General features: G+C 46.8%; 1 protein-coding gene across 2 annotated transcripts in view; it reads left to right on the top strand.

Moving 5' to 3' along the window:
* TMEM201 (transmembrane protein 201) overlaps positions 1-20,173 on the top strand; it is a 28,994-nt gene extending 8,821 nt beyond the window's left edge. For both annotated transcript variants that reach the window (XM_037378997.1, XM_037378996.1), the window contains exons 4-11: positions 304-480; positions 1,098-1,489; positions 1,962-2,165; positions 11,595-11,812; positions 13,580-13,651; positions 14,514-14,804; positions 15,300-15,431; positions 15,883-20,173. In XM_037378997.1, coding sequence (XP_037234894.1) covers positions 304-480; positions 1,098-1,489; positions 1,962-2,165; positions 11,595-11,812; positions 13,580-13,651; positions 14,514-14,804; positions 15,300-15,431; positions 15,883-15,980 — 1,584 coding nt within the window. In that variant the 3' untranslated portion in view covers positions 15,981-20,173. The remainder of the gene's footprint in view (positions 1-303; positions 481-1,097; positions 1,490-1,961; positions 2,166-11,594; positions 11,813-13,579; positions 13,652-14,513; positions 14,805-15,299; positions 15,432-15,882) is intronic.
* Positions 20,174-25,730: the final 5,557 nt, after the last annotated feature.

Raw genomic sequence — 25,730 nt, 5'->3', positions numbered from 1 at the left:
GGGTTTGTAAGGTATCCACAAAGACAGCTAAATGAGGCCACAGAAATCGAACATCCTGAAACTGGGCCACAGCAGCTTTCTCCAAGAGCTGTTTTGTCTCTGCTAGGACATGGAGGCTGGGTCAGCTGTATGCAAAGCTGGTTGTATAGCCGGCCTCCAGGTTGGTCACTGTTCAGGCCTGGTTTCAGGGGGCTGTTCCTCTGGAGACTTGGAAGCACACCTTGCTTGCATGTCACTACCAAGTGTAACTGGTGAGGGACCTGCAGTTCTCACCTACATTTTACTCTCCTGTTCTCTCACCAGGGCAAATATGATGAGGAGATTGAGGTATACAAGCACCATCTGGAGCAGACCTACAAGCTGTGCCGTCCATGCCAGGCTGCTGTGGAGTATTACATAAAACATCAGAATCGGCAGCTCCGGGCGCTGCTGCTTAGCCACCATTTCAAATGCCGTGAAACAGACAAGTCCCCTACTCAGGTACACGGGGAAGGAGATGAGGGAAATTAAGGGGAAGTGCAGAGAATGAGGTACCTCTGCACCTGGGTTTGCTGCCAGGAAAGGAAGGCGGTGGCCGTCAGGCTCTCTTAACTCCAGCAGCTTGGGTGCACAGCAGAAGTTTAGAAGAGCACAGGACAGTTGCCACAGATGCTCCTGACATTAGTTTGAGGTTTTCCTCTTACCTTCTGGCAGTTGTACCGAATGACACCAGCAAGTCCAATGTGATAATAATAACGGTGGCAGGAAAATAGTGGGAAAGGCAGAAAAGGGGAGGTACGGAAGCAAATTTATGGGTGCAGTGCAGGAACCTACTGAGTACATGGTGGGGCGGGAAAGAAGAATGATGGGAGGTGAATTATGACCCTCTTGCCTCACTGCCCTGCCTGTCCTTGGCTTCTGCTCATAGATCTGCTGTTGCTCTTTGCTACATCTACAGCATCCTGTGTGGTGTCAAGCCCAGTACAGAGACTAAGAAAGGACTTCATTAAAACTGTCCAGTAAACCATACAGTCTGGAAGTGTTTCATAAAGCACCGTTTCAAAACCTTACTACAGTTCATTCAGCTTCTGACAAGGTGTTTCTCCCTTCCTCTGCAGAATTTATGTTCGTCCTCCTCTTCTGCTTCCATAACCACACCAGCTCAGGTGATATTTCTGCGGTTCTTAGCCTTCCTCAGCTGTGCGTTCCTGGTTCTGATGGCCTTGTATGGGTCAAGCGACCCCTTCTCACTCAGCACAGCAGTCCCTGCTCCTCTCTCCTCTGGTCCAGCGTCCATTCGGAACAGGACTGGCACAAGCTCGCTTGCAGACTTGGAAAATGACACTTCTGTGACAGTGGCAAGCTGGCGGGAGCTGCTTCGCCTGCTCCCAGAACAGATGGTGGAGAACCTGAGTGCCGCATGGGCTTACGGGAAGAATCACCAGATGGCAGTTGCTGTCCTTGGGCTGTTCACCTGCTTGTTGGCCATGTTCTTAGCTGGACGGATCAGGTGGGTGTGCTCTTCTCTTCTGTTTCACTTAAAGGAAAATGTGTTATGTCAGAGGTCTTTTGCATTGTCTTGACTTGGTGAGCCAGGGGGTAAACATTTGTCAGAATAGCACATGCAGTACTAGGTAGCACAGTTCTCCTTGTAATTCTTTGGGTTGCCAGTCAGCTGGATGGAGACGGCAGAGCTTGCTTTGGATGTGTCCCTTGGTTCGTTCAGTTTAAGCTTGAATTACTGTGAATGACAAGCTTGCTGTGCAGCTCTGTAATCTGGTGGAAAATGGGACTGATCTATTCGGGCACTTGCCACAGCAGTGGGAAGGGTTGCAGATGATACAACTGTAGTAAGGGACATACACAACCTGCTCAGTGTGTGTACCCTCTCCACCTTCCATCTCCATGCCCAGGACCAAGGGGGTTCATTGGTGTTTAAACTCTTACCTTGTGTCACGTTTGGTTTCTTTTTGGTCTTGCAGGCTCCGGAGAATTGATGCGTTTGCTTCAGTCTTGTGGTTTGTAGTGATGAGCCTGCATTTAGCTGAGAGGTACCTGAAGACGGAAACAGCCAACTGGCTAGACACAGCCAAATTTGGCACCACATCCTTGTGCTGCTTGGTGGGCTTCACCGCAGCAGTGGCCACGCGGAAGTCAACGGGCCATCGGAGATACCGGCCCCGAAGGTCAGAGCCAGAGCAGTGACGCTGGGGGAAGGAGGAAAAAAAGCCTTGTGAACTCTTTGCGACTGGTGCTTCTCTTTCCTCTTTTTATTTCCCCTTCCTCTGTTTCTTTTTTTTTTCTTTATCAATTAGATAAGCAGTGAAGATATTGTCTTCCTTCTATACATAATTTTTTTTCCCCATCCTTCTTTCCCACTGTGCTAGCTGCTTGGAGCATTTCCACTGCTGGTGCTAGCCGTGGAAGCTATTCCTGCTGCCTCCATTCTCCCTTCCTCCTGAATCCTGCGTCAGCAATGCAAATATACAACTTTCCCAAAGCCTGTTCTTCCAGCAGCTGCTTCACAAACTGCTCCATAAATGCAGCCTCCTCCCCATTCTGCTTCTCCAGCCAAAGAGATTCTGGCTTCTCCTGTCCTTCTGGTTCTTCTCACTGCCTGTCCATCCTTAGCCAGGCACAGAGGAATCCCCTGCCTTGATCCACCATGGGGCCCAGGCCACCTTCAGTTTTCTAATGGTGCTGGTCATTTTAATTTCGAACTGATGGGAACTTGCCTCTGGATTCGAGTCCTCGTAACGTGTGCTGTAGTAACTCTGCATGGTGTACAGGCGTGCGAGGAGGGGACCGCATGTAGTGTGTAACCTGGTTCTTCTTGCCTTCCACTGTGTAGCATCACTTAACTGCATGTTCTCACTCTGCCATTCTCCTACGACTCCTATTTTAAATGGAGAGGCGTCCTTAAGTGCTTTGGACTGACCTTCATTAATTTATTTAAAAGGGTGCTTTAAAAGGTTATGTAGCTCAGGGTGTCTTGATTGAATATCTGAATGTATTCAGCTGTTTTAGGCTAAATTTTCAAATCTACCCGTGGCTGTTGCTTTCATGCAGGTTTTGAGTTTTTTACCCACCACCCCACCACCCCCCTGAGGAGCATGTGTATAAAACCCACAAATGGATAAAAATGTGTATGTTCCTCTACTCCTATAGCCTTAGAAAGAAAAGAAATACAGGGCTAATAGCCTCATGCTATGGTATATGGTCAGCTGTTTTTATACATCACTATTTATTCAGTCAATGTTTTCCTTATTGCTGATAGATACCTGTGCTAGATTAGGAGGATGTGCTGTAGGAAGGGGTGGGAGCCTCTGCTGTGGGACTGAATGGCAATAGAGGTGGATTTTTCCTGTTATTTGGAGGGGTTCTTTTTTTGATGTCTGGCATCGGTGCTAAAGCTGCTGAAGAGAAGGGTCTGGAAATTGTGACTTGGAGTTGAGTGCCTGGCAGTCCTCTGCTGAAAGCTGGGATGACTGGATGTTACTGTGTGAGGAGGAAGGAGCTTTCAGCTGCTTGGGCTTTTGTAGGATTAATTTCTTGGGGGCCCTTAGGATAAGCAGTCTGATTATCCTGCACTGTTTTTTGCAAGGCAGTCCACTGAACTTCTCATTTGAATTTGGGTCTTCCAAGAGGAAATAGCATTGTTACAGAAGGCCTGCTATTTTCTTCTGTTCAGAATAGCACGATGACACTTGCCACACTAATACAAGTTAATTGGGTGTCTTGATCTTCCTATGTATAAACTCTACTAAAATAATGAGAATGGAGCTCTCACTGTGAAGTATTTGCATCTCTTGCTGAAAGATTCAGGCACTACTGGATGCTGCAGATGCTGGTGAAATTGTAGCTTTTTTAAAGGAAACAAAGACACTTCATAGCTTTTCATAGCTATTGTTATTAAACCCGGTATTCATTGTGAAAAAAGAAAGGTAGCACTAACAAAAGCTCTGTAGAGATTTGTTAACAATAAGCCAAGTTGATTGTGTCATGGGAAGGTACAGCTCCTGGCTGAAGGACCATGTGCCTGTAACTTAACAACTGGCATGAGAAGGGGGGACACAACCTGCTTCTGATATGTGTCCTCCTTTAGAACTTGTTTCTGGTGCCTTCAGATAACTGCAATATCCACCTCCAAGCAAACAGAACACCCTTCTTCATTCTGGTGCTTGTGAATGATGCTGCTCTGAGAGTTGTTTACTTACTTGCCCACAAAAGGAATCCAGCATCTGCAAAGTCTGGGTCTACTCTTCTGTGTTCTCAGTGCTGACCCAAAAGATTGTCTTCCAGCTGTTGTTACATTGTTTTCCTGTGCCTGATCTTTTCTTTTATTCTCTTTGTCTTTTTTCCAGTGCAGTGTTGGATGGGATGGGGAGGATGCACACTAGACATTAGGAACAGGCAGCCAGCAGAACTGTGGCAAGGAGTGGGGTTTACACTGTGAAGCCTGAATAATACTGTTAGGGAATATTTTAGCTCTGTTGGCACAGCAAATGCAAATCTATACTGAACTTAAAATCTTTTATTCTGGGAGATATGTTAACTGCAATTGACATGCAAACATTTTATGCAGATTAATACAAATTAAGTGTATTTACAACTAATTTTATATGTCAGAACACCAGAAAGCTACTTTTTTTTTGTGGCCAAGCTGTACAACTGAAACCCTGGCTCTGTGGTGCTTTGTTCGTGACTTTCAGACTCAGAACTGGAAAAATTTCAGAGATGAAACAAAATAACAAAACATATATTGAATGGTGGTTCCATTTTAATGCCAAAGAAGCCTTTGTCTTTGCTCAGGTGTCAGCTTATTTTCCCACTCCTTGGTGCCTCAGCTTGTCTGTGCTGCTGCTGCTGCTAAAACCAAGAAAAAAACTCAGAGCCTCAAAAACAAACTTGCAGCAGCTGAATTTTGGTCCTTTAGAGACTCTGATGCTGACAGTCTCCTCTTTGCTTTTCTCACATGCTTTGTCTCACGTGCTTTTGCTGATGGTAGAGGACAATTGACCTTTTGGAGGAGAGGGAAGGAAGAAGGAGAAAGGTTTTTTTCCCATATGTGTTTGGATTTATGAACTGCTGGCATTTGATCTGTACCAGATGTATCTCCTTAGACAATTAGGCCTGAAGAAGATCAGTTATAAGTTACTGGCATTTTACTGTTGACTGTTTCGGGCGGGGGGGGGGGGGGCAAACCACCACCGCCTTTACTGCAAGTGTTCCTGTAATACTTGATTTCAGTGCCAAAGAGGCTATTCTAAACACTCTGCCGTGCTGTAGGTTCTGCATGGAAGGTTCTTTGCCAACTTTGTATTTTTCACTTGAGGTTCAGTTAGGAAACAGCTCAGCAGTTAGATACATCATCTAACTCTGCCTGGTTGCTTCCCCCACAGTGAGTCCAGCAGAAGATGTATGCTTCCAGCTCAGGTATTTTGGTGCAAGTCCAGCATTGAGCACAGTGCTACCATGCTCATGAAGCTGAGGTGCTATTTTGTGTGGCACATGGGTATATGTTTTCTTCTGCTGAAGGGGGTGATGGCTTACAAAGGGCTAGTAACTTACTAACACAGGTGCCACAAAATCATACAGAACCACTTGATCAGTGCTTTGAGCTTCTTGTTTTCATTTAGCTGGACTCTTATTTCAGGCCACAGAGGAACCTGTGGTCCCCAGATGCAGCTTTATTGCCTGAGGATTCTCCCAGCTGTGCAGGCCAGAGCATGCAAACATCTTAACTCAACAGGTCTAGAGGATTTTAGCCCAAAAGCCTCTAATTTCAGGTGCTGTTTTTCTCCCACTGGCTGTGTGCTGGTGTCTGGACCAGAGGATGATGCTACAGAATGGAGCTGAAGTGGTGAGGGATTGATGGCAGGTTTGCGTGTTGCTTGAAGTCAAATCTGCTCCAGCCCAAAGCACCTGACTGGCTCACAGCGGCCACGGCTGATCTGCCAACTCCAAAGCATCTTGCACCCAGCCCAGCAGAGCTGGATACACAAAGGGGCCGGTGTGTGTTCATTAAGTGCCTTTTCCTGGATGAGATTTTTGATAACACGATGTTGCTGTGCTTCAGTGGAACTGACGCAGCTGCAGCTTGGGACAGCAGTGCCTGTATGTCTGCCAGGCCCGTGCTTTTGTCTTTCGTTTGCTACCAGTGAGTGTGGCTGGGCATAAGAGGATACTTGGGCTATACTCTTAAATTTCTGAGCAACTCTGCAGACTATAGGGGGCTTGAGGGAGAAGCCAGAGTCAGCAAACAAGTAAGCATCTCTGCTCTGCTACTTCTGGTCTTCCTGAAGACTTTGCTGACATCAGTGCATGCAAACTGATGCCTTTGTGGCCCTTTACAATTCTAAATATGCTATGTTTATATCCAATTCTTTCCTTTCTATTAACTCCTCCTTTCCTGCATCTGTGCTTTGCATGCCCTAGTGAACTGACCTTGGGTGTGTCAGAGGGTGAGGGCAAGAGCGGAATACGAAAATAGTGTAGTGGTGTTTTATTTTGGCTTTATGAATATTTTTCAAGTATGCTGAAATTATGTGAAGCTAATAATCATGCTTAGATACTATAGAAAGTATGTATTGATGTATTATAGACAAATTATTTATACAATTAATAGCCAGCTGATCGCTCCAGACTGACTCCACTCGTGAAAGCAGGGAGCTGTGGTATATGACTTTTTTTTGGTTTTTAAATAAATACTTTTAAAATTGTGTGCTGTCACATATAACCTGCCAGTTGATTCCAGGTGTGCCGTCACCTGCAAGTATATTTAGGGCCTCTTTGAGTTCTCATATGAAAGGGGCAGTACTCAGTCCTGAAGTAAAGCCTCATTTGGGACCAAAGCTATAGCATACACAGGCAGGGGAGGGGTCCTCTGAACACTTTTGTCATGCCAGCAGGTCTGGGGTTTTGTAGGCATAGGATGAGCATATACACTGCTGCCCCTACTTTTGGGCCACAAGATAGGAGGAAAGGCAAAATTGCTGCCAAACATCTGTCTGTACTCTAGAAGGTGTTGGTGCAGGACCTGGCAGCTGCAGCATTTTCAGCTCTAATTCAGCCTTCCTTTTTCATCCAAAGCAGGGCGACGTGTAGGAGGAAAGAATCCTTAGTCTTGGCAGCTAAAGTTTCTAGGTCTCTAAGTCACATATCTAAATCTTAATGTATCTAAGACCTGTGCCCTTTTTTAGCATTATTCTCCCCTCCCCTTGTTCCTGTTTTCTGTTTGCTATGTTGCTCTTTGCTCCTGACTCCATCAGCTTGACCAGAGGCACAGGTTATGGCACTAAGTGATGTGATGCAGCAGACCAGACAGGTGACTCTGTGTGTCAGCTTACAGAAACATGCTGATCTTATAGCCCGCAGTAAAGCAACAGTGAGCTATTTCTGCAGTCTGGGCAGCAGCGTCCATGCTGCCTGGAGAAAATGGTGCAGCATGAGTGGGTAACGCATAGCTAAATTATGATGGGACCTTAAGTCCAGAGGAAATGTCTTACCCCATGACTGAGACGTGGTTCCCTGGCTGCCTGCAGGTGGATAAACCTGGGCACGTGCAGCAAACTGCCTGGCTGACTGCATCTGACCTTCTTAGGTCGCATACTGATAGTGGGATGTCCTGGTTTCAGCCAGGATAGAGCCGGTATTTAGTTACCGGCTGGGGTTAAACCACGACAGGGGGGTGGGTCCATCTACAGCCCTGTAGTCTGACCTGACCATGCTTTCCCATGTCTCTCTCTGTCCTAGGGGTGATGCGGCATCTCGGGTTGAAATGCGAATAAAAAAGGCACACACGTGTGGTGGTGTCTTTGGATAAGAGGGAGGTATTGGGACTGGACGGGGAGGCTCTGCTGGCAGGAGGTGTTTCTTCAGGGCAGCGTACTGTCCCATACCATGTGATAGTCTTCTTTAACCTGCTGTTTGTTTATTTCTAACGTATCTGTGTAGCAGAGTTGTGCCCAAATGTCTAGTAATGCTGTGATAATTGTAAACACTAATTAAGATACCCAATTCTTGATGTTCGCAATACCAAGTTCTGAAATAAACGGCTTCCGGGCCCTGACTATTTCCACAAACTGTCTGACTCCAGAGCCTCTTTTTTTTTTTTTTTTTCTTTTTTTCCCCACCCTTTTTTTTTTCTCCCTCCTTCTTCCTTTTTTTGGTTACTTTTTCCACTGTTAGCAGACCCACTATTATCATCTGCACAAATGGCTTGGAGCAGTGCAGTAGTCTGAGCGCAAAGACACAGCTGCACTGCTCCAGACTAGGGCTGTGATGTGTCTGCATCCTGCCTTACGATCCTCTTGATCTCTTTGCCTTTTTTTTATCTGCTTCTGAAAGAAATTTTAGTTCAGCTGACCATTCTCAGGCATGAAGTGCATTCCCGTGGCAGCACCCCTGTTTTTTAGCAGCATCTAGCCCTCTTTGATGTGACAGTGGCAAACACTAAGAAGAGTGCATAGAAAAGGAACAGGATTTTGCACATTTTTGAGGAATTTACTTTGTTTGGAGTGGATCAATACTGAAGCCGTTCTTTGGTCAGCACTCAGCCCTAAGGCATTAATATGCTGTGCTTAATATTCTTCAGCTCTTCTTTGCTAACCAGAAAAATTCCTTTTCTGGATGGTGCAAGACCAATGATTCCTCAGCTGCCCAGAGTATCTGACCGCACTAAGCTGGTGAGGTTGAGAAGTGGGGCTGTTGAGCAGCAGAGCCTGTGGAAATCTCATCTGAAAAAGTTAAAATCCTAGGAAATAGGTTGTGGTTGTGAGCAATAAGTGATTGTAATGTTTTCCAGCCCATTAAGTGAAAAACTACCAAAAGCCAATAAGTCAGATAAGCTGTTTTCCACTGCAGCAAGGAGTTGTGTAAAGTTGAATCCTTTAGCCCAAAGGTACAAAAGGTGCAAAGTTAGGAAAAAAGAGCTATGTTGGTCACGGGTGGCGCTCTGATTTGGCCCTTCACAGACATGGCACAGTGAGTGGTGGGTATCAGTCCTTCTGATGATTCATAGCATAGTCCTGAGCTGCACTTCTAATTTCCTTTCCCATTCATTTTCTCTTACAAAGCTGAGATGGACATGTACCTCTGCTATTTACATCTGAATATGTGGTGGGGCAAATGTATATCTATGTGCACTAAAGGACTGCACGTTTGCGAAGCATGACACCCTTCCCAGGTCCTCTGGAACCTGAAGAGGTTGGGCAGTTTCTGCTGCGAGACTGACGAGTTCCTTGCCGCTGTTAAAGGCATGTCCTGCTTGCAAGTACCAGGAAGCTGGTTGGCTCAGATGTTGTTCAGCCTGATTAAGCTGGTCGGGATTGTTGATGTCTGCCTCGTACTAGCAGATAAGTAGTTTTATAAGATATTTTAAATTGTAATCTTAACTACTTCTGGACACGCTAGCACTGCATAATATTGCTGCATCACCTCTTTAATCTCCAAGAGAGAATGGCGCGTGCATAAATCGCCTCACAGTGCAAGACTGAGATACGTATGTTCATTCACGCTCCGATTTACTACTGGCTTTCCTCTGACAGAAGAGGAGCCATGCTGTGGCTCTCATCTGTCTCTGTTTTCATCAGAATTTAGATTAAACCTCCAAATGTTGTGGCTTGGTTGTTGGCTGCAGAGCCTGATATCTCCATTTTAAAATGTATACGCTTCATACTTTGTTAGTACTTCATCATGACTTATTTACACAAGTGTATTACCTCTAAAATCTTACAGGAGATCCTTGAGAGATCTCATTCATATTCTAGACTTTCTCTCAAGTATTTTATTCAATTGTTAAAAATAATACAAAATGCCTGTACTTTCAACGCTGTGACCTCCTTAGAATGCTCGTTTTGATGGTATGAGGATGCAAGTGAGACTCCAAATCTGACTTCTCATTTCTGATGCAATGTAGCCAAATAAACGGTACACAGAGCCTAAGATCAGTATGTGATCACAAGGAAGAATAGAAAGCCGGTAAAAATAGAGTGAGTTTTTGACAGATTGTTCAGCTTAGGTTGATTTTTACATTTTAAACCACTGCAAAAGTAGGTGATGAAACGGGGGTATCAGAAGTTAATTGGATAGCAGTTTATTTGCATATGGTAAATGAGCGTGAAATACTGTGGCAGTACTAGCTGTGAAAACTTTAAAATACAAATTCTCAGACAATTATTTTACCAGTGGAACAGAAGTCAGTTTACGTCTGTAGTACCTAAAACTCAAGCTAACTCGTACAGGTACCCTTAGTAGGTTTTGTCAGCAATCATCTTGCATTCTCAAGTTGGACATGCTGTTTGCAGCTCCACTCTTTCACTTGGAAGGAACCCATTGAAAAGAACTCATAGACCTAGAAATACAATAGCCATTGTTATTGCCAATTTGATTTTTTTCCAGGCACAGTGACAGAGATTGACTTTTGCGCACTAGAAGCAAGACACTTTCTGCAGTGTATGCTACAGGAGCACAGTTCCCTCTGAGTTGCTATGTTAGTACATATTTGTAGCTAATTATGATATGCAGAGAAAGGAAAATGTGATGGTTGAGGCCGCAGTTTAGGGTTGAAAAAACGCAGGTTTGTGTCTCTCAGTCACAGGAATTTTATGTGACCGTTGAGGGTCTCTTAGCTTCTTTTTGCTTTTCTTTCCCATCTAATAGAATGAGGGTAGCGAGTCTTCATTACCTCACAGAAGTATAATAAAGACAAATGTATTAAAGAGATTTGAAGGTTAGTTGTAAAACAGCTCTTGTGCCTAAATATTTATCTAGGTACCCATAAAAATACTTTTATTCCTACTAGCATTAGAGGTAAGATGTTGATTCTGGTTTCTAAACACAATAAGACTAGTAGGTTGTCGCAGCACTCTCAAAACTAGCCAGCTGCAGCAAGGTCTTTTACCGTCACGTACCAACACACTCTTCATGCCAGTCCCTCTGCTGGCCTGGCCTCACCTTGTCCAGGGCATGTGTTCTGCCTCTTCTCTCTGATCTTCCTCAGCTGCTCTCTCTTCCTTGGCTGCCCAACCTCTTAACAGAACCAGCCACACCTGCACCTTGTCTAGATCAGCGAACCCGCCGCCCCTGAAGCCAGCCCACAGCTGTATATTATCAATGCTAATTAACCCAGCTTCATTCCTCTATAGTAGATAACTACTTGCTTCCCACAGCCATGACATTTCTAAGAATGTTGTTTGCATGTGCACATAACGAACTTAAGATGTACTCTGTTGTTGTTCCTGTGTGTATCTGGACTCCATAAAGCATTCTGGTGGTCTCTGGGTAATTTTCTTATCCAGGGAGAGAACCGAGGTACTATGACTATTTGCACCCAAGTTCCTAAACTGTTCCACCATTTTTTTCCCACACCGTATTGTGGGACAGATTGGTGCACAGAAATTTAAATGAGCTTGAACAGTTCTTCATTCCCCAGTTTTAAAGGTGTAGGAACGTTCCCGTAAGCTCTTAAGCATTCTACATATCATGCACTCCTGCACTGAAAAATTGGTACAAACCTGGTAACAAAGCAAGTGTTCATGTAAGAAGTACAACTGAGAGAGGTAGTTAGTGGAATGTACTCGTTTCTAAATGTTTGTCATGCGTGTCATTTGCAGGTACCTTTCTGGGGATTCAATTACTCTTTTTCCCGGCGGCACTGGGAATGGCTTCCCTTCCTCTGCTACATCTCTCTTTGTCCCAACACCACCCAGCATTCTCCAACTGACAAACCAACAGCTCTTCAGGTCCCCACGCAGGACTTCTTCTTCTTCTCTTCCTGGTCGTCTCAACAGGGCGCTCTCGCTGGGTACCATCCCCTCCTTGGCCAGGGCAGGTAAGTGTGTGTGAAATTTTCTGGCCCAATGGAAATGACAGTGGAGCAGTACCATTGTACCTTCAGAAGGAAATGGGCTGCGATGTATCCACGTTACAGTCCTGTTTAAGGATGGCTGCTTCTGTGGTGCAGAGGAGCATCCAGCACTGGTAATTTTGGTTTTGGCATTAAGAAATCATGCAGCACACCACTTCCATCTTGGTGAAACAAAAAGTCTCACCGAGTGCTTGCCTGCTGTGGGTTTGCTGAAAGCCAGAGGCTTCTCCAGGCGTTTGTGGCAGTATGGCACAAGCTACAAGGCTGTGTGTGGGAGAGAGACAGAAGGAGCGGTTGGACATGGAAGATGGAGAAGAGCAGCTTTTAGGAAGCGATTGGGAGCATGGGGATAACTGATCAGGCAAGAGCAGTTGCTCCCTTCCCTCTAGTTGCTTTGTGTAGTTTGATTTTCTCACTGAAAGGAGCAGAGCTGAAGGCAGGCTCTTCCCTGAGTCTGGATTTGATACACATTAGCCCAACTGTTGAAGCTGCTTTAGAAAGCAAATTTGCTTTTGTTTCTAAGGGCTTTGTGTGATCTGGGGAAGATTTATAGGCCTAAGGAAAGACTCTCTCCCAGTAACTCAATAAGCCCTCTGTTTTGCTGTGCTTGAAACTAACAGATGGGAAATAGCGTTAACGCTGTTCTACATCCAAGGAAAGCTAAGCCTTCCCTTGTCCCTAACTGATTACCAGAAGGCCAGAGTTACTCAGACGTTATCTAGCAGCTTTACTAGGAGCAGGTGAAGAAGTTACCACCTTTGGAAGCTGTTGCTGCCTTCACATCACAGCAACTAAATTGTGTGCATACTTGTCATCTACTCCTATGCAACATTAGATAAATTACTGTAAGCCAGTTCTGCAGTGACAAATGCACTGGCACGGAGGCGTAAGGCAGCAGCTAGGTACACCCCAGCCCGTCTGGCTATGGCCTCCAGGTCTCAGCTCCCTCTGGCAGTCAGACAGTTTGCAGATCTACTGCTTGTAAACATTTGTCTTTTAACCTGGTACTGGAGAGGAGCAGTTGCGCCCAGTAATAAACCAGCAGCGTGGTTTTGTGTGCACTTGTTTTAAAAGCTAGAGGTAGTCTGCTATTATTTGAAATCAGAGGAGAGGGTTCTTGAGAAGAGGTATGGTCTTGAAGCTGAAGAGTCCCAGAGTAGTGCCCAGTGAACAGGACGGCGTCTGCGCTGTTGGGCAGAACCCTTTCCAAGTATAATTTGAGCTGTAAGTCTCCCTGCAAGCTTAGCTCTTTTCTTTCTTCTGTCTTTTCATAAGCTCCCCTTAAGTCTTTGCTGAACAGCAGCCTTCACTGTCCCTTGAAGGCAAAGAGCAACTCGGAGCAGGATAAAGGTCCTGGTGGGTTGTGTCACATATCCCAAGCTCCAGAGGCTTCACAGCAGGTCAGAGCAGCAGTAGTGTTCTGAACCTGCAGAGCCCTCTGGACTCTGTAAGTGAGGGGAAGAAGGGGCCCACTAAAGGAACTTAGACTCTTCATTTCAGGCATTTTGGGGCAAGATGTCTTAATTTGGTTTTGGGCTGCAGCTGGGAAACATGGATTATTCTGATGCTGGCATATAGCCTGCGCAGGAAAACAGGGACATTTTTCCTGCCTGCATTTACCACCCATCACCTTCCGAGGCTGGCAATAGGATGATGCAGTTACTTTTCTGAAGGATAGACCTCCAGTACCTGAGCTAGCTGGGTTAAAACTGTTTCATTTTTTCTTTTTAGATTCTGGCTACTTGTTCAGTGGAAGTCGACCAGCCTCGCAGTCGTCTCAGTCCAAGGAATCTCCCACATCAGGTGATGCACTAGGCCTTCCGGAGCAACTGTCTTTGTGGGATTTGCAGTGAGTGGGTTGAAACACACGATCCAAGTTTAGTTCTTTCCCCCCTGCTCACATCTCAGTGAAAATGTCAGTTTTGCAGTTAGAAATGCTGCAGAGAGAGTTACAACTAAGAGTGAGATTGCATTAAGATACAGTGCTGTATGTGTTGGGGTTCTTCTCCCTGGGAGAGCTCACAGTGAGATCAGTGAGACAAAGCAAGGATCCCTCCCCTGCTCTACAGCTGAGTTGAGACTGCTTGGATAGGAGACTTCCAAACTGTTCGTCTTTTCCCAGCCCAAGGAACTGCTGATTTGGCTACCCTGTCTGCTCAGCCCCTTTTGCTCCCATGTCCTCCAGTGACCTGTCTGTTGTCCTCCTGACCCCAAATGGACCCTTTGGCTGTTTGTTCTGCTTAAGTCTTTGCTGCTGGAAATGCAGTCGCAGCCTGGGCTAATGCTGCTGTGCAAACCTCCTCGCATCCTGATGCACTTTCCCAACAGCCTTTAAAAGGACATGCCAGAATAGTTAATTTACCTGCAGAACAGGCTGTGTAATGCAGGCTCTCCTGAATGGACACAGCTGAGCAGAGAGAGAGCTCACCTGGCTCCTGATAAACCCATCTCTAGTCAAAGTCATTCCTGAGCATACCAAAGTGCATGTAGAATTTCTCCGTGTCTTGCAGTGTGGGGACTCAAATGAATAAAGAATTTTAGTACCAGATATGTTGGATGTTTGCAACTCCCGTTCCCTTTTCTTGTAGAATTGTGAAAGAAAACTGCCTATTTTATTGGGACTATAACCGCGTTGTTTTTCTCTTCGGCAACGTTTCCATTTCAGAGCATTTCTCCCTGCTGTCGGGCAGCTGTGCTCCCTCCCGCATCCCCTCTCCAGCACCGTCTGTGGCTGGCTCTGTGACGTCCAGCTCAGGCTCCCTGCGGTACCGCCGGCCTCTCATCAGCCCAGCCCGCCTGAACCTGAAAGGCCAGAAACTGCTGCTTTTCCCATCTCAGAATGAGGCACTGCTCACCCCAACTAGCTCAGAGGAGCACACCCACTCTGACAGCAACATCTTTGCCACCGAGTTGCCCTCCTTTCCAAAGAAGAACCTCAGCGAGCGGGGAATGCATGGTATGCTTGCAGCCTGCTGCACTCCTGGAAATGCATTTGTAGGAAGGAGCTGGCTTGCAAGCAAAGCCATGCATCATCTAGGCCACGCGATAGATGGGAAAGCTTCAGGAAAAACCCGGGTGGTGATGACTGGTGAGCTACCAAAGCACTTTTAAGAATGCAGTGGCCTGGAGAGCCTTGTCTGCCAAAACAGATGTCCTTTTTTCACTTAGTGCTGCTGCAAGGATACCGCTGCCACTGTCTCCACCCTTGTTAGGATAACTCCTTTTACCACAAATGTGGTGATGCTGATATGGACAGTGTATGAGTCAAACATGCAGGCAACTTCTGCTGCACAGCAGTGAGATTTGCCTTTTGTTTCCAGCCCCTGTCCTCAATCCTTTCACAGTTTTACCAGGCCATTCATTACTAACTTTTAGCTTTAGTCTAGTAACTTCTGCTACTTTTGGCTTCCACTGGTGCCTTCTGAATTTTCGTGTCTTTTTCTTCTTGCAGATAGGAGATCTGCTATGGAAGGAGGCAGTATTTGCAGCGATAATTCCATCAAAAAGGAGGATCACTCATCACACTCATCTACCTGTGTGGTAGACACAACTACCAAAGGGGAAGATCTGGCAGGCTGGAGAGGTAGGTGCAAGCCGTGTGAGCGCTTCATGTCTGAGCGTTTCTGTGAGGGTAACTGAGGTCTTTCCTGTGCTGCAGTAGTGATCCGGTCCTGAGATCAAATAACTAACTAGTAGCAAAATGGATCTTCTGCCTGCTGTTCTAGGACCTTAATAAGGCTGTTCCCGTTCTTTGGACTGTCTGAAGAATACTGACAGAGTGCTAAACTCAGACAGAGGGAAAGGGGTGGGCGTGCGGGTGTTGAGAAGAGCAATGAGGTGAAAATAGGACCAAAGAGAGCAGTGGAATCTTTCCTGACAGGAAAAGTGCTTCAGCAGTTTCTGCTTATGGTGAAAATGCTGGGCAAAGAGAGAGAAAGAGCACAACATATGTTTGCTGTTATTTATCTCACTGATGCTTTAATATCTCTTTCTACTCCTCCCTTTTTTTCTTTGTGTTGTCCTCCCCTTCTAAGGTCATTTTGGTAATGCCACTCTCCGAGGTCTGCTAGCCGTGAGTCTGACTGTCAATGCTATCTTCACATCAGCCTATGTCTACCGGAGCCTGCGCTGATTTGTGCCAACACGCCCTTTCTTTCTGGTTCCACCTGCTTCTGAGGAGACAAGAAGAATTCAACCATGGCTTCATGTCTAATGGCCATGCCACTGGTGCATGCTGTTTTTTAAAAAAACTACTGTATGCTCAACTGTCCTGACAAGGAATGCAGGTAGCTGCTGCCATCACTTCCAGCTAGAACATATCCCAGGATTGTCCCTGGAGGTGGCAGGCAGAATTCCCAGAAAGCTCCAGTTCAAAGCAAGAGGCCAGTCAAGTGGCCCACGTGCTTTCTTTCAAAGGAACTGACCTGAGACACAAGCCTGAAAATGTGCAAGCTACATTTTTGGGAACCTATCCCCAGCTCTTCTTTCGGACGTATTAACCTTGTGCTGATGGTGCTGGTAAAATGAGGAGAATTAGAACAAATGAGCTGGAGAAGAGGGGGATGGCGTAGTAGCTGGTGCTGGGCTTTGGTTGCTGTCACAGTGTTTCCAGCCTCTTTGCCCAGTGGTTCCTCTTCTCTCTTCCCTTTGGCACTCTCCTCTAAATTATCAGTGAATTTTCTCGAGTTGCCTTAAGCTTGCCTAAGCGCATGGGTGACCTTGGCTGCTCTGTCATATTCTTGCATCTTTTATGTCCATGTGCTTCCAACCTGGGCTGTGCCCTGAGGCTGCTTTTGCCAGTTGCCATTCTGGTCATGCTGGTTCTCAGAAACTTTGTCTGTACATCCTCCAGCCAGCACTGTGTTGCTGTAGGTATGCGCAAACCCCAGACAGACATTTTTGTGGTTTGCATTAGAAAGAGGAAACCGTGCTTTACCTAGGAGGCATTAATTCTGTTACAATTAATTCTGTTATAGGAAAGGATCCCTGTGTGTTTTGCACTGTAGCCAAAGGGCTTCAGCTCACAACTCTGCTGGTGGTTTCACTGAAGCAGTGAGTGGCATAGCTTGTTCTTGCTGTAAATCGCACAAATCTGTTCTATTTAGAAAATACATGAGGAGCTGTCTGTATACATTTATCCAGAAACCTAATGCCTCAATCTGATACTGGGATTTGCTGAGCAACCATTTAAGATATTTCTTACTTAGTTAAATGCCAAGGTGCTTTCAGTGAGAAATGCCAGACCTGCTTTTGGACAGTTTAGCCTTCCGGACAGGTTCTTTTTTTTTCTAACCCAAAGGAAGCAGCCCTAGATTTTCAAAAGCCGTTTATAATTTGGGCACTTCTGCTTTTGGGTGAGTCTTCAGCATAGCTTAGAATTCAGGGGCCGTTTAGAGTATCATGCTAAATACTCAAAGTCACTTAGTGCATCTTGGGGAAAAACAACAAATACCTTGATCTTGATGTTTTGATTCTTAAATCCCAAGTACAGAGAGATTTACCAACATGTTAGGGGTACCTGGTGAGAGCCAACTGACGTTAGCTGCATAGTTCCTGAAGTAGGACTGACTCTTAAGAGTTTTGCTATTGTCTCTTCCTTTGGGCTCCTTTACCTCAAACTTCTTTTCTCTTTCTCTCACCCTGTTGTCCTGTGTTTGCATCTTGAATTAGTGTTATGCTTACTGTGTCTTTTACTCCCTTTCAGTTCTGCTGCTGTTCCCTCTATTGTAGTCTTCTTGCATGTGCACAGAAACAAAGTGTATCTCAGCTGGTAATTCCCTGCTCTGAACCTGAAATTCATGCCTCGAAGTGTCAATCACCTTTCTTTTCACTTCATTTTTTGTTTCTTGCATGTGCTAATTGAGTTCCTACACAGTCTCAGTACATCATGTGAGTGATGGCCTGACTCTCATCAGCATGTATGACGGATTAAATGGGGCTTTACTGCAGGTGATTCAAGCACTGAACAATTAAGTCTCTCTTTATCTCTTCCATTTCTTCCTGCATTGTTTTAGCAGCTCGCTTTCAGCAGCTGCTCCCCATCCTCCCTTGTTAGCGAGGGCTGCTCGTGGCCTACTCTGCTTCTTCTAACACAGGTGCTGATCTGAGAGACTGCAGAGGTGTCATTCCTGACTCTGCACCTTTCTCTCAGCCTGTTTAGGGTGTTGGTAAAGGGCTGCACAGCCAGCACCTCATGCACAAAAGCCTAGATCCAGGATAGAGACCTGCAGCAGAAAGATGTACTGCAGGTTGATGATTACTTCTTTTGTAACTCGCATGAATTGTTACTTGTAGCCAAACTGGACCCATAACCAAGCTGTTAAGAGATTTTTGCCCCTTTTACAGGCTTCTGCAGGCTCATTTGAGCGTGTGTATAGGCAAGGTGCTAGCAGACCAACTTAACAAGCTTTTGTTTAGACTCTGCTGTCTGAGTGTCATGATGTCCTGGTGCAGTGTGTGACATCCCATTCACAGATCCTTGTCCTAACTTCCAGCATACCCAGGGGCCTCCTATACAGAGACAAACCTGCCAGAAAACGCTGTGGGTTTGCTTGTCTTTATTATGCCAACAGATGTGCACTGTGACTTCATGTATGCAAACTTTCCACTTTCACCTTCCAGTCTGCCCTGAGTTTTACCATTGCACTCACCTGGAGCCCAAGCTGGTCTCTGTCTCTACCAGATTGCAATACAAATTTTCTCCTCCTTTCCAGCATCCAAGGAGCTGCAGCCTCCAAACACACCTCTTCTTGACCATATTCCAGAACAGGAACACTTAAACCTGTCACAGCACTTCTGAATCTGCTCACTGAAACTGTTCTTGGAAGGGTATTTGGTGACCTTGTCCAAAGCAAGATAAAGACTTTGGATTTTATTGCTGAAGAGGGAAGACAACCAACTTTTTCATTCTGGTGCTAGAACACTCTCCAGTGGTGCTTTCACAGCTGTGAAGCCTTCGCTTGAATAGTACACACGAGTATACATGTGTGTGCGCACGTGCACGTGTGCATGCATATGTATAATAACATTTGGAGGGTTTCTTCATTTCAAAGGATCTGAGCCCATGTTTGTCTTTATATTGTTGGCCTTAATCTAGCTCTTAGATACTGTGTCTATCTTGCTGCTGTTTTCTATGTGAAGCTGGTTTGGAGGAAACAAAAGACTATCTGGTCCCCCTGTAAAAATCTTTGTGACTGATGGTGTTGATCTTCATACAGTGTTGTTCAGGGGTGAAATTTTATTTTTCTAATATTTTTCCTACTGTAAAATCTGTTGGAGTGTATGGAATGGAAAAGATCTTTAAAAAAATGATCTGATAAAGATGTGAGTTACTTAATAACTCTAACAATTAATGATCAGGTGGGATATAAATGGGCTCCATTTCCAGACCTTTTCCATGACCTACCTTCCCTTGAAAATGCCCCGGTACTTTTTCTTCGGATACAGGCTTGTTAGGCATGTTCTGAGGCCTCACAGAGACTTCAGATGATTTTGCTGTTCTGAACTAGAAAGAATTTGGATTTTAGAGTCTGGTTCCAGTTCCGCAGTCTGGGTAGTTTGGCAGATGGGACAAATGCTATGCATGTACCTATCTAATGGGTTGGAGAGAGTTGGTAGAATGAGTTGCTCATTTCTGAAGGTCATCATATCTTTTTACATAAAGTCTTAGACATGATATTGGTCACTGTGGCAATGTGGGATAAAAACCTCATTGCTGGCATACATAGGCCAGATTCCTGAATTGTAGGCTGTCTGTGCAAGCAACAGACTTGGCCTGTGAATGTTTTATTCCTACTCCCTCTTGGGTGATGGGAACATCTGTAAAACACTGCTGAACTGACTGGGTTCCTTAAAACAAGGCAGTTGGGATGAAGGGCTTGTGTTGCCTGTGGATGCTGCTATATTTTTTTCTTCCAAGCACCGTTCCTTGAAATAACTATGGTCTCAACCTCTCTCACAGACTTTTGTTAGAAGGCTAGAAAGGGCCAATTTGGCCAATACTTACTTTCGTTTGTTTTTTAAATATACATTGCATCCAGAAGTTACCATCACTGTGTCCTTGGGGTGGGAGTAAGGGACAGAGTACTTCTGGATGGAATGGGTATCTAGAGAAGGGTGAGAACAATAATTCTGAGTCCTAAACCTTACTTCCCGTGAAAGAGACTGTATGTCACGTGTGTATACTTGTTTGGGGAGCTCAAACACTGTACAGTTTAGTTAAATGTGCTCCAAGGGAGGAAAAGCTGTTCCTCAGAGGTTTTTAGTTCATGCTGTGTTTAAAGAGGAATATTTTTCTTTAAAAAATAAAAACGGATAAGTTTTTGGCCTAGTCTGATTCTGTTTCTGGGGAGCTAAATATTCTGGGTGGAAAGGGAGGACAGTATTTGTGTTTGGGTGTGCATTGTCTGGTCAAATTAACTTTGATCTCTTCGCTCTTTTAAAGCTAGCAAAAACAAAGAGAAAAGCAGAAAGCTTTCTGAGCTTCCCCAAAGCAAGGAGAAGCTCCTGACCATGATTCGGAGATGGAAGGGGAAGGGGAAGTACGTTGTTAATGCTTTGAAGGCTTTCCATCAATTACAAGGCAAGTCGTCTCCTGCCATTAACTGATGTTCTGAACTTCTCCCCGGATGCAGCTGCACCCCCACAGGGACCTTGCCTTGCTGTCTCAAACTCCTGTAGGGTAGGGACTGTCACTGACATACCTGTTTCCTTAGAACCCTTGACATCAGCTGATGACTGTAGGGTCGCGTGGGAACACCAGCACTATTTCGTCTGGTTTTTCAGGACTTTGGTAGGCAGGGAGGAGGGGTGTAAGTGAGGTACTGAATGCAGGTGCTTTGGTCCTCATCCGGTCCTCTCCCAAACGTGCCTATGTCGGCAAGAAAGCCAAGAGGATTATGTGGGTGAGTACTGGGCACATGTAAGGGACATTCAGTGACGCCCCAGAGTTTGTCGCGAGGTGTTGGGGTGGTCCGGTTATATGTACTCATTTGGCACTTAAGGGATTTTTTTCTTTGTGAGCTGGGGGCCGAGAGGCTTTCCAGGATTTTGCTTTTATGTGTTATTTTGTGGTCTTTATGTTTTTGTTTTGTAATGTAAATTGAAAGACAGGTGGCATAAGCTTTTAGATGTAGGCTTTCTAATCACAGTCTTCAAAGGCTGTAGTTTTCCTCGTTTATGCTTCCATGACTCATGTTTTACTTTGTTAAAATGTGCTGCTACTTTAAGACCTGGCAATGCATTGTGTCTTGTCTTGAAATACCTGGAGAAGTTCTGTGCGTTGCTGTGCAGGAGGGGATGCGTATCTCAGATGCTCCTCCTTTCTCCCCCTCTTCTTCCAGTGCTAAGAGACTTGTTTGGCTCTGCAGTCTGGTTTTATTTTCAGCAGTGGTGTTCTGTTTACTTTCTTTTCCTGTACACAGGGCTAGCGGAAAAAGAACTAAACTGTGGTCATACAGGTCAGTCTTCTGTGTTCCATCAAAGAGCTTCCTCCTCCTGCTGTTGGCAGATTTGTTATAACCAGTAGGGATGTTTCATGCTTAAAAACTGAAATATTTCCATCCAGCCCAGTGAAAGTTTTCTGTTCAAAGACCGGTGCCGTATTTTTAAAGTGAGAGATGTGACAGCATTGTCCGACCCCCGCACTATGGAACTACTGTTGCTGATTTTTGTAAACTGAGGACAACAGCCTGGTAGCCATCAGTGTTTTCCTTCTGTTTCTTAGCTCGGTCCAGCTTTTGGAAAAGTGGAGCCGATTCCTTCCAGACTAGTGAGTCATAGGGGGGGTGGTTAATTGAGGGTTGGTGGCGGGGTTTTGACTTTTTTTTTTTTTTTTTAATTAATTGAGGGTGCTCAAAGAAACACTCATCAAAGAAGGGCGTGTGTTTTAATTAAATTACGGACGTTATCCCGCTTAATAATCCCTTATCTGCGGATGTGTCTTGCAGCGTTCGGTGAGCCGCGGTGCACGCGCGAGTGCGGCCCCCGTGGGGTGCGCGCGCTGTGGCGCGGGCCGCGACGCTCCCCCCCCCCCCCCCCGCGCCCCGGGCCAGGCCGCGCCGGGCGCTGCCATCTGTCCTCGCCGAGCGGTAGGAATCGCTGTGTTCCGCTGGCCCTACCGGCCACGCTGCCCCTTGCCGGCGCCGCCGGCCGGGCCCCCCCTGCTCGGGCGGCGGGGCCAAAGTGGCGCCCGGGCCCAGGCGGGGCAGGGGGGCGGCTGCGACGGGGTTCGGAGGCGCCGGGGGCGAGGCGACCCCCGGCAGCAGCCGGCCCAGCTCCCGCCTGGCGCCGGTCGCCGCGGCTGTGCGGGCCCGCCCCGAGCCGCGCCGGCCCGGCGGGCGGCCCCCAGGCCCGGCGGAGCAGCCCCCGCCTTGCCGTGGCCCTCGGCACGCTGGCCGCTGCCCGAGCCCCCTGAGACCGCCGAGAGCCGCGCGGCCCGCGGCAGCGCCCGGGGGGCGGCTGGGGAGGGGGCGGCCCGTTCCCTTGGGGCCGCGGGGGGCCAGGGCTGGCGCAGCGCTGCTCCGGGCGGGGGGGCTCGCTTCTGCAGGGCACCAGTTCGGCCCGCTGCCCTTAACCTCATTTTGTAGCTTCTCTTTACGGGTCTACGGGAAAAGCAGTGTATGTGGTACTGCTTGTTTTGGCGGGGGTGGGGTGGGGGTGGGGGGTGGTATGTATAGGAAAAAACCCCAAAACACAAAGATTTTTGGAGTAATACTGGGAATCTCGTGGGTCTGTGTTTAAAGTGAATCTACCTGGGATTTGTCATACACTTCATACGATGCTTATTAGATGTGTTTCCATATGTTCATTAACACGTTTCTTACAAATGATGCTGTAATTACTTACATAAGGATCTTTCCCTGTTTTGATTTCAAAGTAGTTTCTATGCTTTTACCTCAAAAATAAGGATTCAGAGACAAAATACGCTTCTAGTACGAACTGTGTTTTAAGTTTAAGGGAAGGAAGAGTTCAATCACCGTTATGTGAGGAGCAGCACTACTTGGATGTTTTATTTTATGACTTGTTTAATAAATAGTACTTACTAAGAGTTGTGGCTTCAGAAGGCACTTAAGGATCATGAAGGAAGCTTCAAACTAGTTTGAAAGAAGGTGCAACTTAAATCCAGTTTTGTAGCTGTTATTTTATACTTTCTTATACTTGCAAAGTGATTCTGAAGGTCACTAACTTCTAGCAACATGATACAAACAGTAGTGCTGGAAATACCAGTAGATTTACTTGGGGCAACAACTTTACTGTTGTTCTTAAGGAACACCAATGTGTTAAAGATGCCGCAGGTTTACAATTTTTCAGGTTGCTTTGTTTTCATTTAGTCTCATTTTTCATGTAGCTCCTGATAATCTTGAACACTAAACCACTTGCTATACCTGAAAAAAACGTATTTGACCTTTGGTTATAAAATCAGTTCAGTACCAAAGTAGAATGCAAGTATGTAAAATTGTTGCATCTTGAAGATGGTGGTAAGCCTGTATGCAATTGAAACAAATTGTTCTAGGTGTTTTGTTGTAAATAACACATGGTCCTGTTCTGTTTTGGCACATTTTTTACATCCCTGCTGTGCCTTAGAGCATAGGTGAACAGTACATGTATGTGAAACTACAGCTGCTGAATTTTGGGTATTAAGTTTGAGCTCTGCACTCCCGTTTAATTCCACTGTGCACAGAATTAGGAAAATAGGTAGGGTTTCTGAAAGTCTGACTTTCTCTGTGTGTGCTTCTTGCAGGTGCTTTTATCAGCGAAGCACCATGTGCAGGTTCTGGAGTATGATGATGTTTCAGCTGATGTTTGTCTCTCCCGTAAAACAGACCTTACTCTTTGGAGCTTGAAAGAGTAATACCCGTTTCCTTCTAAAGGACTCCCATTTTGTTCTAAAATAATGAATGGAGGTGTGCGTATGAAGAACAAATTGTTTTTCTTGGATAATTGTTTTGATTCAAATAGAATTGCCTTCAGGGCACAGTATAGCTAGAATTAGTACAGACCCAGTATTTCTTCTTTTGGTACTTCTCCTTCCTATTCCATGATAGGTAATATGTAAATGTGAAGATTTCCAGAGTCATGCATGAAATTTACTGTGTGCTCATGCATTAACTAACTATTTGGTCAGGTATTAAATAACAGTTGTTTGCTCACGCATAAAGTAACTTCGCTGTCGCACATGAACTGGTTGTGCTTATGTGTGAACTTTTAGACTCATTATGCCTTCAGGTGTAAACTAATTGTGCTGTCCTGCCTTCAGAGTATGGTGTAGCCAGCCTTTGTGAGATGGACCTGGACCCTCACTTTCTCTGTTGCGTAGATAACTGGCGAAGAGTGGAAGTGTCTGCTTTTCTGTGTGCGTGTGTGCACTTTCGTACATGGATCTCAAGAGCTTGAAGTAGAAAGAAACTGAATCTCGGAGGAGACTTGCTCAGGGTTTTCCCTGTGGCCTTAGCTGTAGTGCCTCTGGGACAGGCACCCTGGCTTTGCCTCCATTGCACTCCAGCCCCAAATCCTAAAGAAAGGGATTTCCTCGTGTTCCGCGTCTCAGGTAAAGGCCCAGTGCAAGGGGTCTCCTTTGCAGGCAAACAGTCTTGACTTGGGGAATTCTTATTTCATTGAATGTATTGCCAGTTAGTACAGCTTCTGGTCGCTGATTCAGCTACTGCAGAATCAACAGTCACACACTCAGGGAAGCGCCTTTTCCTTGGGCAGGCTCAGTGCCAGTCAAACACCTGTGCTTCTCCCTCCTGGGCTTTGCCAAGAGCCCTGCTGGAGCCACCCTGGCTCCTCGGGGAGGTGGCGTGTGGGGCTGGAGGCTGGCTGCGTGCACGGGGGTCTCTGGGTGCTGCTCCGGCTGCGTGCACGGGGGTCTCTGGGTGCCTGGGTCACCCTAACTGTACTGATTGCACCCTCCTGTGCGGATACAGTAAGGGCCACAGTATGGCCAGCCCACCTGGGGCCCAAAAGCGGCTGTTTGAGAAGGCTTCTCTCTTTCTTTGGGTTTTTTGCAATGTGGAATACTCTCTCCTGGGGGGGGGGTAACAGCTGCTTTAGTTTCTGAAGGGCCAGAGAATGATTTCCCTCAGGTGTCGGGGGGTGCGGTGCGCAGGGCAGCTGCCCGGCACCTGGGAGCTTTCGCAGCTGCAGCTTGTCTGCACTAACGAGGCCTAGAACCTTCTCTGCGGGTGCTGGGGCTCTCGCGGGGCTGCCCAGCTTGTGCTGGCTGCGAGGTGGCTGCTTCTGTGGAAACTGGGCCTGGTGCAGGGGCCACTTGTGGCACGGGGCCACCTGCGAGCTGCCAGGGGACAGGTGGGGTGAGTGCTGGTTGTTTGGGGCTCCCACAGCAGCCTCTGTGTGTGTGGGTGCCGTGAGGGGGCTCTGCGTCCCGGCGGGGGAGGGTGAGGGGGCTCTGCGTCCCAGGGGCAGGTGCTGTGAGGGGGCTCTGCGTCCTGGCCGTGGGTGCTGTGACGGCATGAGGGGCCTCTGTGTCCCGGCGGGGGGTGGTGAGGGGGCTCTGCGTCCTGGCCGTGGGTGCCGTGAGGGCATGAGGGACCTCTGTGTCCCGGCGGGGGGTGGTGAAGGGGCTCTGCGTCCTGGCCGTGGGTGCCGTGAGGGCATGAGGGGCCTCTGTGTCCCGGTGAGGGGTGGTGAGGGGGCTCTGCGTCCTGGCCGTGGGTGCTGTGACGGCATGAGGGGGCTCTGTGTCCCGGCGGGGGGTGGTGAGGGGGCTCTGCGTCCTGGCCGTGGGTGCCGTGACGGCATGAGGGGGCTCTGCGTCCTGGCCGCGGGCGCAGTCTGGGACACGCTCCCACCAAGCGCGGGGGTGAGGTGCTGCTGTGTGCCTTTAAGCGAAGATCGCTCCTGCCCGGTTATTCCCTTGAAC

This window comes from Falco rusticolus, chromosome 3, assembly GCF_015220075.1.
Source record: "Falco rusticolus isolate bFalRus1 chromosome 3, bFalRus1.pri, whole genome shotgun sequence".
NCBI lineage: Eukaryota > Metazoa > Chordata > Aves > Falconiformes > Falconidae > Falco > Falco rusticolus.
Note: the sequence above shows the minus strand (reverse complement) of the source record. Positions and strands in the feature narration are given on the sequence as shown.